Source organism: Cebus imitator, unplaced genomic scaffold (genome assembly GCF_001604975.1).
Source record: "Cebus imitator isolate Cc_AM_T3 unplaced genomic scaffold, Cebus_imitator-1.0 Scaffold60, whole genome shotgun sequence".
Taxonomy (NCBI): Eukaryota; Metazoa; Chordata; class Mammalia; order Primates; family Cebidae; genus Cebus; species Cebus imitator.
The window spans coordinates 4,642,594-4,655,343 of record NW_016107375.1 but is presented as its reverse complement, the minus strand read 5'-3'; the positions used below and the strand labels follow the sequence as shown (position 1 = coordinate 4,655,343).

The 12,750-nt window shown below is 40.5% G+C and overlaps 1 protein-coding gene across 1 annotated transcript in view; it reads left to right on the top strand.

The window, feature by feature from the left end:
• Positions 1-12,750, top strand: part of KATNAL2 (katanin catalytic subunit A1 like 2) — a 96,574-nt gene that overhangs the window by 63,163 nt on the left and 20,661 nt on the right. The window contains exons 9-13 of the mRNA XM_017529690.2: positions 1,566-1,664; positions 3,722-3,785; positions 3,991-4,109; positions 9,428-9,519; positions 11,556-11,666. Of these exons, the coding sequence (XP_017385179.1) occupies positions 1,566-1,664; positions 3,722-3,785; positions 3,991-4,109; positions 9,428-9,519; positions 11,556-11,666 (485 nt within the window). The remainder of the gene's footprint in view (positions 1-1,565; positions 1,665-3,721; positions 3,786-3,990; positions 4,110-9,427; positions 9,520-11,555; positions 11,667-12,750) is intronic.

Genomic DNA, 12,750 nt, shown 5'->3' with positions numbered 1-12,750 from the left:
GGTGGAGGGAACTGGATGGGTAGGGAGCAGGAGTAGGCACAAACATTTCACCAGCATTTAAAAAATGTATTTAGGCTGGACATGGTGGCTCACGCCTGTAATCCCAGCACTTTGGGAGGCTAAAGTAGGTGGATCACAAGGTCAGGAGATCGAGACCATCCTGGCCAACATGGTGAAACCCCATCTCTACTAAAAATATAAAAACTAGCTGAGCATGGTGGCACACGCCTGTAATCCCAGCTACTTGGGAGGCTGAGGCAGGAGAATTGCTTGAACCTGGGAGGTGGAGGTTGCAGCAAGCAAGATCGTGCCACTGCACTCCAGCATGATGACAGAGTGAGACTCCATCTCAAAAAAATGTATTCATGTTTTTGGATCATGTACATATATTACTTATTAAAAATTATGGCTGTTCACAGTGGCTCACGCCTGTAATCCCAGCACTTTGAGCGGCTGAGGCGGGTGGATCATGAGGTCAGGAGATCGAGATCATCCTGGCCAACATGGTGAAACACTGTCTCCACTAAAAATACAAAAAAATTAGCTGGCCGTGGTGTCGTGCACCTGTAGTCCCAGCTACTTGGGAGGCTGAAGCAGGAGAATTGCTTGAACCCGGGAGGTGGAGGTTGCGGTGAGCTGAGATGGCGCCACTGCACTCCAACCTGGTGACAGAGCAAGACTCTGTCTAAAAAAAAAATTATGTAAATATAATAGTAGTTTCCAGATTTTTTTTTCTGTAGTCACTCAGAATGACTTTGGAAAGAAGGTTTTTTTTTTGTTTGTTTTTTGTTTTTTTTTGTTTTGTTTTGTTTTTTTCCTTAAACCTTCTAGATATTCAGTCTGCCTGAAACAGCTCCTACTGAGAAAGGCCCCTTAGTGACTGCTCAGAGGTGTCTGCTGAAATTGAAGTTTGGAAACTAAATTAGTTATCAGTAAAAGCTACCTTAATTGATTACGCTAGATGGTTGCTACAGGGCTCTACTATAAGAGGGAAAAACTGCACTTTCGCTCGGTTGTGGGCTTCCTTGAATTTTGTAGAAGCAATTGCTCCTGCTGGAAGTAAGGAATGATCGCTAGGGAAAAAAGAGAAATTGGTTTCAGAGGAGCATTATCTCTTTTATGCAACAAATTAAGAAAGTGTTTGTGAGATCAAGGAACAAGAGCAAGGCCAGGTGCTGGCTAGGAACTATGTTTCACAGTAAAAGCGAATGTAATTTGAAGGCATATTCTGTAGCTTCTTTAATTTTGGTTATAAATCAGCATGGTTTGCTATTGACTGAAGACAGGTAGAGTCCGTTGTTAGGAGGTTTTTTTTTCTCCCCAGAAAGTACCATGCTGTGTTATCAATGTCTTTTTCAGGGAAAATCATTGAATATTTTCATGGCATGCCTTTGGTGAACTAACCCAAAATTACAATGTATATACGTATATATATCTAATATGAACAGTTTTTATCACTAGTACTTTATATCCTATTGTAAGTCAAGTATTCTGCTGCTCCCAAGTTTATTACAGCTGTAGAGGAAAACATCAGTTTTAACAAAATGATCAAATGTGCATTGCAGGACATTTATCTCCATAATCCAAACATAAAGTGGAATGACATTATTGGACTTAATGCAGCCAAGCAGTTAGTCAAAGAAGCTGTTGTGTATCCTATAAGGGTAAGGATGGGAAGCCTCTTGGGGGTTATTTCTGTTCAATATCCATTGGACAAGCTGTATGTCACACACCTATCAGGAAGGGAAGGGCAGGATGATTTTCTGTCCACACGTTAACTTTTTGCCTGTGTCACAGCACCTTCTCAACCATGGAGCACCAAAGCCTGGTCCTTTCTAGATCATTTAAGACCATGTTACATATTAGTTCAAGACAGGTGTCTGAGCTAAGTGAAACTTTAAGATCTAAGACTCTATGGTATACATGATTTGTCAGATTGATTCAAATTAGCCTGCTCCCTTAAAAATATTCTTATTGTTGTAGAAATGCCTCTGGTTGGGGAGAATCTCTCACTTTGTTTCCACAGATCCTTCCTTTATCCTCCCCACCTACCCCCCAGGATCATCTGGGGCTTTGCTTCTGGCTGGTTGTGAAGACTGAACAGCCCCTTCCAGGACAGTGACCAGCAAAGCCAGCCTGTTGCACTCATTACTTATTATTGGCAAATCTCTGTGCAGTTCTCAAACTGGGGAGAAAAATAGAAAAACAATACTCTCCATGTTTGATACAAATAGAGTGATGAGGATGTAAGTGATAACTTAGCTTTTGTTAATAACAGACCACCCCACAACTTAGTGCCTTAAGACAACAATTTATTTGTTTGTAATTCTGTGGGTAGGCAATTGGGGCTGGGCTCAGCTGGGCTGGCTCATCTCTTTTTCCACATGGTGGTATTGGCTGTGCTTAATCACATGTCTGAGCCATCAGCCAGAGTAGCTGCAAACGATGGAGAGAGTGAAAAGTCAGGGACAAGCAGTACAGCTAAGGTGTCTCTCCATGTGGCCTCTCATCCTCTAGCAGGAAAGCCCACTCCTGCTCACATGGTGGCAGCAAGTTCTAATTCACAAGCATGCCTCTTTTATTTTTTATATGCTAGCCTTATATTTTCAAGTCTCTTACATTTGCTACAGTCCCACTGGCCAAGTCACAAGGCCAGGCCCAGATTAAAATGTTGGAGAAATAGGCTCTACTTCTCGATGAAAGGAGCGACAGATAATTTGTGGCCGTTTTCTGTAATTTCCTGCTGTCAGGATTATTCATTTATTTTATTGAATAACCCACTTAGTCTTACCACTGAGCCCACATGGCCCCTGATTTTTGGATGCTTTCCTCTAAAAAGACAAAATGCATACATTTGGATTCTCTTTCCCCCCTCTTTCTTTCTGTGTTCAGACTTAGGGGTAAGAAATACACCGGTGTTCAGGATTAATAGAAATTTACTCACCTTTCCCTCTAAGTGGAACTATAGCATAAAACATTTAGAAAGGATAGAATATCTCATTGAAATTCTCTGGATTTGTTCTCTCTATGGCATTACAAGCTCCTTATGTGCTGAGATTTGACATCAGGATTAGCAAGAAACTGATAGCTAGTTGTAATTTTACTAATATTCCTTGCTACACCCCTCTCTCCCGTTCTCTACCAACCCTTCCCACCTATCTTCCCCAGACTGTTTGAATTTGAAGTAATGGGAGAGATTTGCTATGCATGTCCTGTTCAGAGTTAGTGTCTCTTGATGCATTTGCCCCTGAATACTCCCAAATTCTAAAACAGGTTTCCCCGTAGCTCTGTACTTTATTCGAGTAAACCTTTATTAGTTGGTTCTAGTATGTATTTTAGAATTCATACCTGCTTTACAACATTCAAAAGATTGCCAAATGCTCTGCATATAGATGTCTGGGGAAAATGATGTTATGCATGTAAAAAACAACTGTTATAACAGAGAGGAAGAGAGCCTACATATACCTTTCTTTTTCTTAAAAAATTGCTCTTTTAAAAAGCCACAAAAATTAAGTCAGGCATTCTAATCGAGGGTGAAAATAAAATTGGGATGAATAAGATCTGTTTATTTAGGTCAGAGGCAGATGACCTTAAGCAAAAAAGGGAGCCGTAATCTTAGAGCTGTGAGGCATTTGCTCCAGCTTTCCTGGGTTGTCTGTGCTGAGAATATGCAGGCTGATGTGTCAGCACCAAACCTCATCCTTGTTCCTTGTTTCCATAGTATCCCCAGCTATTTACAGGAATTCTTTCCCCCTGGAAAGGACTACTGCTGTATGGCCCTCCAGGTAAACACAGCTTCCTATTTTGATGCGTGTTAAGTGTGTGTGCAGAGGATGAGTTGCTCCTTCTGTCCTCACTTCAGGACTGGGGTACATGAGAGCTGAGCAGCCACTTCCTTCCTCGTGCGTGAGACTGCTTTCTGTCTGTAAGCAGGGGGATGGAGTTGATGGAGTTGAAATGCCTGCTCATCTTTTATGTGTCTCTCTCTAGGTACAGGAAAGACTTTACTGGCCAAAGCTGTGGCCACTGAATGTAAAACAACCTTCTTTAACATTTCTGCATCCACCATTGTCAGCAAATGGAGAGGGGATTCAGAAAAACTTGTTCGGGTAGGAATTCTTAATTTTGTTTTTAAAAATAAGTTCTAGTATAATACAGCGGTACAAAATGATGTCAGAGCTTCTTTGCTTTTAGGTGATTTTATGTTAGATTCAATCCTGGATCTTGATTACCACCAGCTTGGGAAATGGATTGACTATTACGTATGGATGTTCATTGTGCCCCCATGAGAAAAACATGAGCTCCTTTCCTTTGGGAATTTGATCAACAGCTTTTTTTTGATTCATGCAATTTAGGCATGAAAGCTGGGGCAAAAAATCTCTGACGTGGCGTATTTTTTCTTCATTCAAGAGGCATTTATTATTTAACATGTACACTGTATTTAGTTAACATTTATTGAGAGGCTACTACTGTATGTTAGTCCCTATGCTAGATACTCTAAGAAAGAATCAAGAAACTTTAAACTTCATTATTTTTTCAGATGTTCTGAGCGCCTTTACTTCCATAGTGCCCATAGCCTGTAAGATTTTTTGCTCTTAAGAGGTTGTTTCTATCTTTACAATATCACATTTACAGTTGATGTTATGTTTTATATTATAAAATAGTACTGAATCTTCCAATGACATTAAGAGCACTTCTATTTATGGTTTATGGCCCAGTGTAAGATGAGTCCTTCTTGGAAATCCTGTTAAACTATCACAGTCTGTAGAATGGCAGATACCTAATCAATATAAGTGAATATAAAATATTACATATTTTCTGAAAAGTGATTAACAAATTATGCTCAAATTACACTCCTTTAGATGACTCTCAAAATATTATGGCCTATTTGGAAGGTATAATAGAATATGTTTAAAGGATTGACTCACCTAAAATAACCTACTATTACTTTGATATCATTTTCAAGTTGTTGCAAATATGTAAGCTTATATAAATTCTTATTTCCCCTTCAAGATGGTAATTTGTGGAAATTTACATTAATAACTTCTATTTCTTTGTTCATCTTGTGTCTAACTCAGTGCCAGTTCCAAAGATGGGGCTTGAATTTAGCTGCACTTACAGTTATGGTTCCATGTGATTTTAGTTAGCTGGAGGTTCAGTTACAGTTGACCCTTGAACAACAGTTGGCCCTGCAACTGCACAGGTCTGTCTACTTATATGGGGATTTTTTTTTTCAGTGAAATACAGTATTCACAGGATGAAAAACCCAAGTATATGTGGATTTTCCAGGGTTGACTGTGGGACTTGAGTATGCACAGATTTTGGTACAGGGGAGAGTGTGGGAGGAACAGGGAGAGGTTCTGAAACCAATCTCTTCCATATGCCTAGAGATGACTATAGCTGAAATTCATCTAACTAGAATTCTTATCACACTGAAGTTTTTTTTTTTTTTTAACATTTCATTTCTATATGCTGAACAACAACAAAACTCTTAAAAGATACCGCCCAGAATTAGTTTAGGTTCATCTCCCATCATGAAAAGTGGTGTTTAGAATCATGAGCATAAGACACTGCAAGGTGCACCAAGAAAGATGACATACTCTTGGGAAAGGGCTTACCTAGGCTGAAGGGGAAACTCAGAAAGTTTATAATACTCCTAACAAAGATTGAAGTTACATGGATTTTCTGGTTTAATGTTGAATAGCCAGAAAAGTCCATTAATAAGAATTCTCCATCCTGTGAGAGCACTGTATTTACTTAAAGTTTTCCTCTGGTTCAATATTATTTCGTTGGGATTCTAAGAGTAAAGTCCTGGTGGAGTGGGAGCAAAAATAAAAATAAATAAAAAAGAGTGAGGAGATGATTCCTTTTCCAATTTCTTCCTTTATTTTTTTAATGGTGTCTCTCTCTGTCACCCAGGCTGGAGTGCAGTGGCACGATCTTGGCTCACTGCAGCCTCCGCCTCCTGGGTTCAAGCAATTCTCCTATCTCAGCCTCCTCAGTAGCTGGGATTACAGGCACGTGCCACCACAGCTGGCTATTTTTTTGTATTTTTAGTAGAGATGGGGTTTCACCATGTTGGCCAGGATGGTCTCGATCTTTTGACTTCATGATCCACCTGACTTGGCCTTTTACTATGTTTTTAAAGTAACTAGCCTTAAATAAAAAAAGTATAAAAGGATATACAGACTCCGTTTCCGCAGAGGCAACTACTATTAACAGTTGCTGGAGTAGCCCTGCAGGACATTTATCTATTATCTACATTAATGTCAACAACTGTTTCTTTTGGTTGTTTTGTTTTGTTTTGAGACAAGGTCTTGCTCTGTCACCCAGCCACCCAGGCCAAAGTGCAGTGGCACCATCACAGCTGATTGCAGCCTTGACCTCCTGGGCTCAAGTAATCTTCCCACCCCAGCCTCCCTAGTAGCTGAGACTATAGGCACATTCCACCAAGCCCAGCTAATTTTTGTAGTTTTTGTAGAAACAAAGTTTCACCATGTTGCCCAGGCTCCTCTTGAACCCTTGGGCTCAAGCAATCCTCCCGCCTCAGCCTCCCAAAGGGCTGGGATTATAGGCATGAGCCACCATACCTGGTTTCTGTTTTTTTAAGTACAAGTAGGGACATACCATATGTTCCCTTTTGTACCTGGCTTTTCCCCCCACTTACTACATATAATTTGGATATTGTTCCACACTATTATAGATAGACAAAGCATGTTCTTTTATTTGTTTATATGGTAGTTCATTGCATGAATGCACCAAAACATATTTAACCAGTCTTTTCTTGACGGGCCTTTATGTTGTTTCTAGTCTCTTGCTCTTATGAACAAAGCTAGAGTGGGCAGGCTTATATGTACACATGTTTTTGCCTATATAGTAGTGTAGGACAATTTCTACAAAGCAGGATTGCCGAGTCAGAGGAAACAGACATCACTGATTGCCAGACTGCTTGCCAACAGGGTTGTACCCGCTTATAGTCCCATCAATGGCTCATGAGTGTGTTTGCTTCTCCACACCCTGGCCAACACTGAGTAGAACCAATTTTTTTTAAAATAAACATTTGCCAATCTAATAGTAAAAAGTAATTGTGTATTTCAGTGATTAAATGTGCATTTCAATATTTCAGTGCTCGAATGTGTATTTCTTTGATTCTGAATGAACTTGAGCATCTTTTGAAAGGTTTAGAAATATTTATATCCTTTTGTGACATGCATTTTTATTTTGGATTTTTTCTTTGAGACGAAGTCTTGCTCCTGTCACCCAGGCTGGAATGCAATGGCGTGATCTCGGCTCACTGCAACCTCTGCCTCCTGGGTTCAAGAGATTCTCCTGCCTCAGCCTCCCGAGACCACGCCCGGCTAAGTTTTGTGTTTTTAGTAGAGATGGGTTTTCACCATGTTGGCCAGGCAGGTCTCCAACTCCTGACCTCAGGTGAATGCCCGCCTTGACCTCCCAAAGTGCTGGGATTACAGGTGTGAGCCTGGCCACCACTCCTGGCCTATTTTGGATATTTTAAAGAACAATATGAGAAGAAACAGATAACCTCTACTAACCTTGAAGGAGCTCATCTCATTTCCTTTCAGAAATTATATAATTTTCTCCTTGTTTTATGAGCTTTTGGGAAGATCCTCAGCTGGACAATCTTGATCATGCTGTTAGGCTCCTTACTGTGAAGGTTTCAAAGAAAGCAAGCCCTTCAGGACCTTCCCCTAAAGCAGAGAAACTTTTTCTACCATTTGTTTCTCTTTCTATTCCAATTAAAGAGTTATTTATAGGGAACCATTGGGTTGTGTTCCTCCCTCTGCTCCTAATGTTCATGGCTCTTAAGAGCTGATCACTACTGAATAGTTGAGTGGTCTCTTTAGCAAATGCATACACCTGTTGATGCTTACATCTTTCAATGCACTGCCCCTCAGTTGTAAGATTTAACTTCCTCCAGGTTCCTCTGAAAATTTTAGGCTAATGCTTCTAGAAACACTTACCCAGGATCCTATGTACTCCCCAGGAGTGGAAAGAGCAATGCAATGGGCAGTATGGAGAGCTAGTCTCCAGGTGTGGTTCCTCTTCCAATTGGGTGTTTGGTCTAGCAGATACTCTTCGTTTCTCTGCCTTTAGTGAGCACCTTAAAAACATGTATGGGTCTAATAAAGGATTCTAATATTTCCTTTCTTATTAGGTAAATTGCCAGTGTTGTAATCACCCTTAATATTAGGTATATTGGGGCTTCTTTGTGTGTGTGTGACAAGGACAGAAAGTTATTTGCTCTGAATTAGGTGGTCTCTATTGTATCTGAAAGGCACTGTGATGAATGCCCCAGCATTGCCATTGATCTCTCAGTTCATTAAACTCTGACAATTGTTCCAATAAAACAATTTTTTGAAAGAGAGATGTTGGTACCTGAGCTTGGATATACCCACCAGCAGTGGGGAAGGTGAGGAATTTCCCATTTGGTGGCAGGGATACCTGTGAGGGATGAGCTGCTGTTGCCTGTAAAACCACAACATGGCTCTTTCAGAACCCTTTCCCTCTGATTCTGTGATGCTTTGCTAGTGCTAAGTGACATGGAGAATAAATCCCTCATGCCTATTAGAGAATCTCTATTCTTTTCTAAATCTCTACTGTTTTCTCCCGTCAGCTGGTGAAGGATTGTATATGATGCTCAAGAGATCAGTTTCAGGGTTAAAAAAAAAAAGATTTAGGTTGTTATATTCTATTCATCACTACCACATCTCCCTTTAGAGCCCTTTATTTTGTTTTTATATGTCTGTTCTTTTGCTGGTTGCTTTCCTGTTCCTGTTCAGTCTATAATATTTCATTTTATTCTGGAATAGAACATCGTATTCAATCAAGAACTGCTTTCTAGTACCTGAACCTACCAAGCAGCCTTGTTGAGGCAGCGTGGGAAGGCTACGGAGTAATTTGGGGAACACAAAGGGGCAAAATCTGTCAGCCTTGTTACCCATGACTGGAACCCAGTCCTTCCCCTGAAATCCTTTTTTCTGAGAATAACCTCCCATTGTCCCCAAAATTTAAGGGAAGAATTATCAAATGATTATACATATTCCAAGGCTCTTGTGTCCATATGGAACATACTACTGGCAGAGTGTTTCAAGAGTTAACTAGCTAACTGCAAGCCTTGGAACCAAATTTTATCTGAGGCTCTCATATTTATGATTAGTAACCTTGGAGTAACCACCCTCTCTTTGCCTCTAATTTTATCAAGTGATAAATGGAAATAATTGGACCATCCAACCCCATGGGGTAGAGGTAGGGAGAAATAATTGTAATGATTATGAAGCTATTGCAAAATAACAGAGTGCAGCATAAATGCCTATCATTACAGTCATTCTAAGCTTTTACTCTCTGGGAGCATCTGAGGACTTTAAATCGATGAGCTTGAACATTTCCTTGCTTTTCCCCCACCCAGGTGTTATTTGAACTTGCCCGTTACCACGCCCCATCCACGATCTTCCTGGACGAGCTGGAGTCAGTGATGAGTCAGAGAGGCACGGCTCCTGGGTAATGGCCAGCGTTGGGGTTTTTGTTGTTGTTGTTTTTTGTCATCGTTTCTCCCCTCTTGTAAGTGTGTTTGATGGTCAGAAGCCCATCGACATTTACCAGCAGAATGAACCTATTAATAAGCCCACAAATTTTCTGCAGACACATGGAAAGGTCTTTAAATTAGATCCTGTTAACTGAGTAGCTGATTTAAGTAGTTTTTATAACCGGAGGAAATGCCATCCTCCCTTCCCCCGCTCCCCACAGAGTGGTTTTCAGGCCTGAAGATCCTCTAGCTCCAGGATCCCAGGCTGCCATATCGGTCCTCATGGCTAAAAATAGCCACTGTGATGGCCTCCTCTGGAGCCAGAGGGGCTGCCACCAGGGAACAAGGCTTGCCCACTCGGCCGCTGTGCAGGGCCACGTCTGGACTTCACTCCTGAGAGGTAGCCCTTGACAGTGTGTGAAGCCTGGGAAGCCACCACTTCTCTGTGGCATCAGGTTATGGCTCAGCAGGGCTAATTTTAAATACGTCACATATATTATCTCTAAAGATTGAGTGTCACCAAATGTCCTCAGCAGGAAGGAACACTTCTCAGACTGTAATAAGCCTTCTGTTTGTGCTTCCAAAAGCCTGAGTAGTGTTGTGCTTTTTGTTCATTTGTTTTTAAGATCAGCTTTCTGTCTTGATCAGAGGTATTCCCACTGAAGCTTTTTACTAAATCTGGCACCCCCTGGCTTGAAAAAACAGATCTCTGGGAAATCTCAACACAGCTGTATTTATTAATGACCTTTAATGGTCTATCATCAAGCAGAAGTAATAGTAATAAAAAGCAATTAATTAGCTCATTGGAAGTATAACTAGAATATAATTTATGAAATTTTACTCATTGGAAACCATTTTCCCAGCAGGGAAAAACCACCATAAAGATGTACTCAAGTAATATGGAATTCATGTAATTCATTGAAACGGGACACTTTCCATGGCTTAACTGGAGCTGGTGCTTGTCAGCCCTAGGCTGGAGTGCTCTGCTTTCTATACCAGGCCTGACAGAAGCAGGCAACTGCACAGGCACCCAGATGAGAATGCACCAGCCTGCCCTCGTAGTCACTCTACAAAGACCAGGTCTCTCTATGCACTTGTTCTTACGTGCTTTGTCAATATCCCCAGTTTCCCACAGCCTTCATCTGGCTAATTAGAAAACTCTTTATCTGCTATCCTTGTGTGTGTTCCAGGTTCTGCCCTGAATTTCTGTTTCCTTGTCTGGGATCAAAGACTCTGAACTTAGAGTCTTCAAAGTGTCAGGAAATAAGGATGGGTGCTCTGAAGACTTCTTTGATTGTATTATGTTAAAGGACTCATAGTTATGCACAAATGCTAATTAAATATATAGCAAATATATGGGCAAATGCTAATTTTATATATTATTACTAATGCTAAGTATATAAGTATAATATATAAGATCCTCTCTCAGTATAGGTATATTATATATAGTATATATATGTAATATATATAAGTAAATATTATATATATACTGAGAGAGGGTCTTCTCTCTTAGGAAAGGCAGTTGAGATTTAAGGGGCATAGATCCTAAAAAAAAAACCATATACCTAGCCAGAGGTATCTTAAACGGGGCTTGTGCCTGAGGTCCCAGCTACTCAGGAGGCTGAGGGTGTGAAAGTAGTTTTCTGTGTGTATGTAAGTGAAAGGGATTATCCTCAATTATGCCATTTTAAAGAGGTAAATAATGCTGCAGGTAGACACAGTTGGGCTGCATTTAATCTACCAGTGGCACTGCGTACCCTTCAGTTATTTTCCAACTCACTGCCAGCCTTTGGTTTTCTTTTAAATACCATCATTATATTCATTTACTTGCTTTCCATTATGCTGTATGTGAAAATAACACCAAATTGCTTGTTTTCTCTAACTCTAGTATGAGTGGCTTCATTAACCATCAGAACAGACACTGTTCACAGGGACGTGGCTGTGAATGCTGCTCTTGTCATGAGGGCAAAGGCACTGACACTTGCGAGAATCACGTCTTGTCTCTCTGTAGGGGAGAACATGAAGGAAGCTTGCGGATGAAGACAGAGTTACTGGTGCAAATGGATGGGCTGGCGCGCTCAGAAGATCTCGTGTTTGTCTTAGCAGCTTCTAACCTGCCATGGTAAGAGACCAAGAGAGTGCATTTTGAATACATTTTCAGGAGTCACTAACTACAAATAAAATTTTTATATTGACCACTTCGGGCAAAGCCGTGTGGTTTGGCTGCAGCCCTGGAAGATTAATGTGAAGGCTTTACTGTTCTGGTCCCCAGTCCTTGCTGTCTGTACCACGAAAGATCTGCCTTAACAGAGTGAACCCTGGCCAGGGTGACCACTGACAATATGTAAAATGACATTTTAGGTTTAAAGCCAAATTATATAGTCTGTTTAAATTAAGTAGGACTTTGGCATAGAACTATAAAATGCTTAAGATCTCCAGGACTCAAAGAATATTCCAGAAATAATATGTTTGAATTTTATAGTATTAAAATTAAACTATTTTTTAAGTTAGGAGGAAAATCTCTTTAATGTTGCACAGTAAATAGGAAGGTAAATAATCTCTAGTTGAAAATATAATCTAGGTCGGGCACGGTGGCTCACGCCTGTAATCCCAGCACTTTGGGAGGCCGAGGGGGACGGATCTTGAGGTCAGGAGCTCGAGACCAGCCTGACCAACATGGTGAAACCGTGTCTCTACTAAAAATACAAAAATTAGCTGGGCATGGTGGCACATGCCTATAATCCCAGCTACTCAGGAGGCTGAGACAAGGGAATCACTTGAACCCGGGAGGTGGAGGTTCCAGTGAGCTAAGATTGCACCACTGCATGCCAGCCTGGGTGACAGAGCGAGACTCTGACTCAAAATATATATATATGTGTGTGTCATTTCACATGAAGCAAATTACATGTCACAAGCAAAGGATGAGGGTTCCAATTTTTCCACAACCTCACCAGCACTTATTATATGTCTCTTTTATTGTAGCCATCTGAATGGATGGGAAATGCTTTTGATTTGCATTTCTCTGAGACTAATGATATTGTACATCTTTTCATGTCCTTATTGGCCAATTGCATATCTTCTTGAGAGAAATGTCTTTTCAAATCCCTTGTCCACTTTAAATTTTTTTCTTTTTATTATTGAGTTATAAGACTTTTAAAATATATTCTGGATACAAGCCCTCTATCAGATATATGATTTGTAAATAA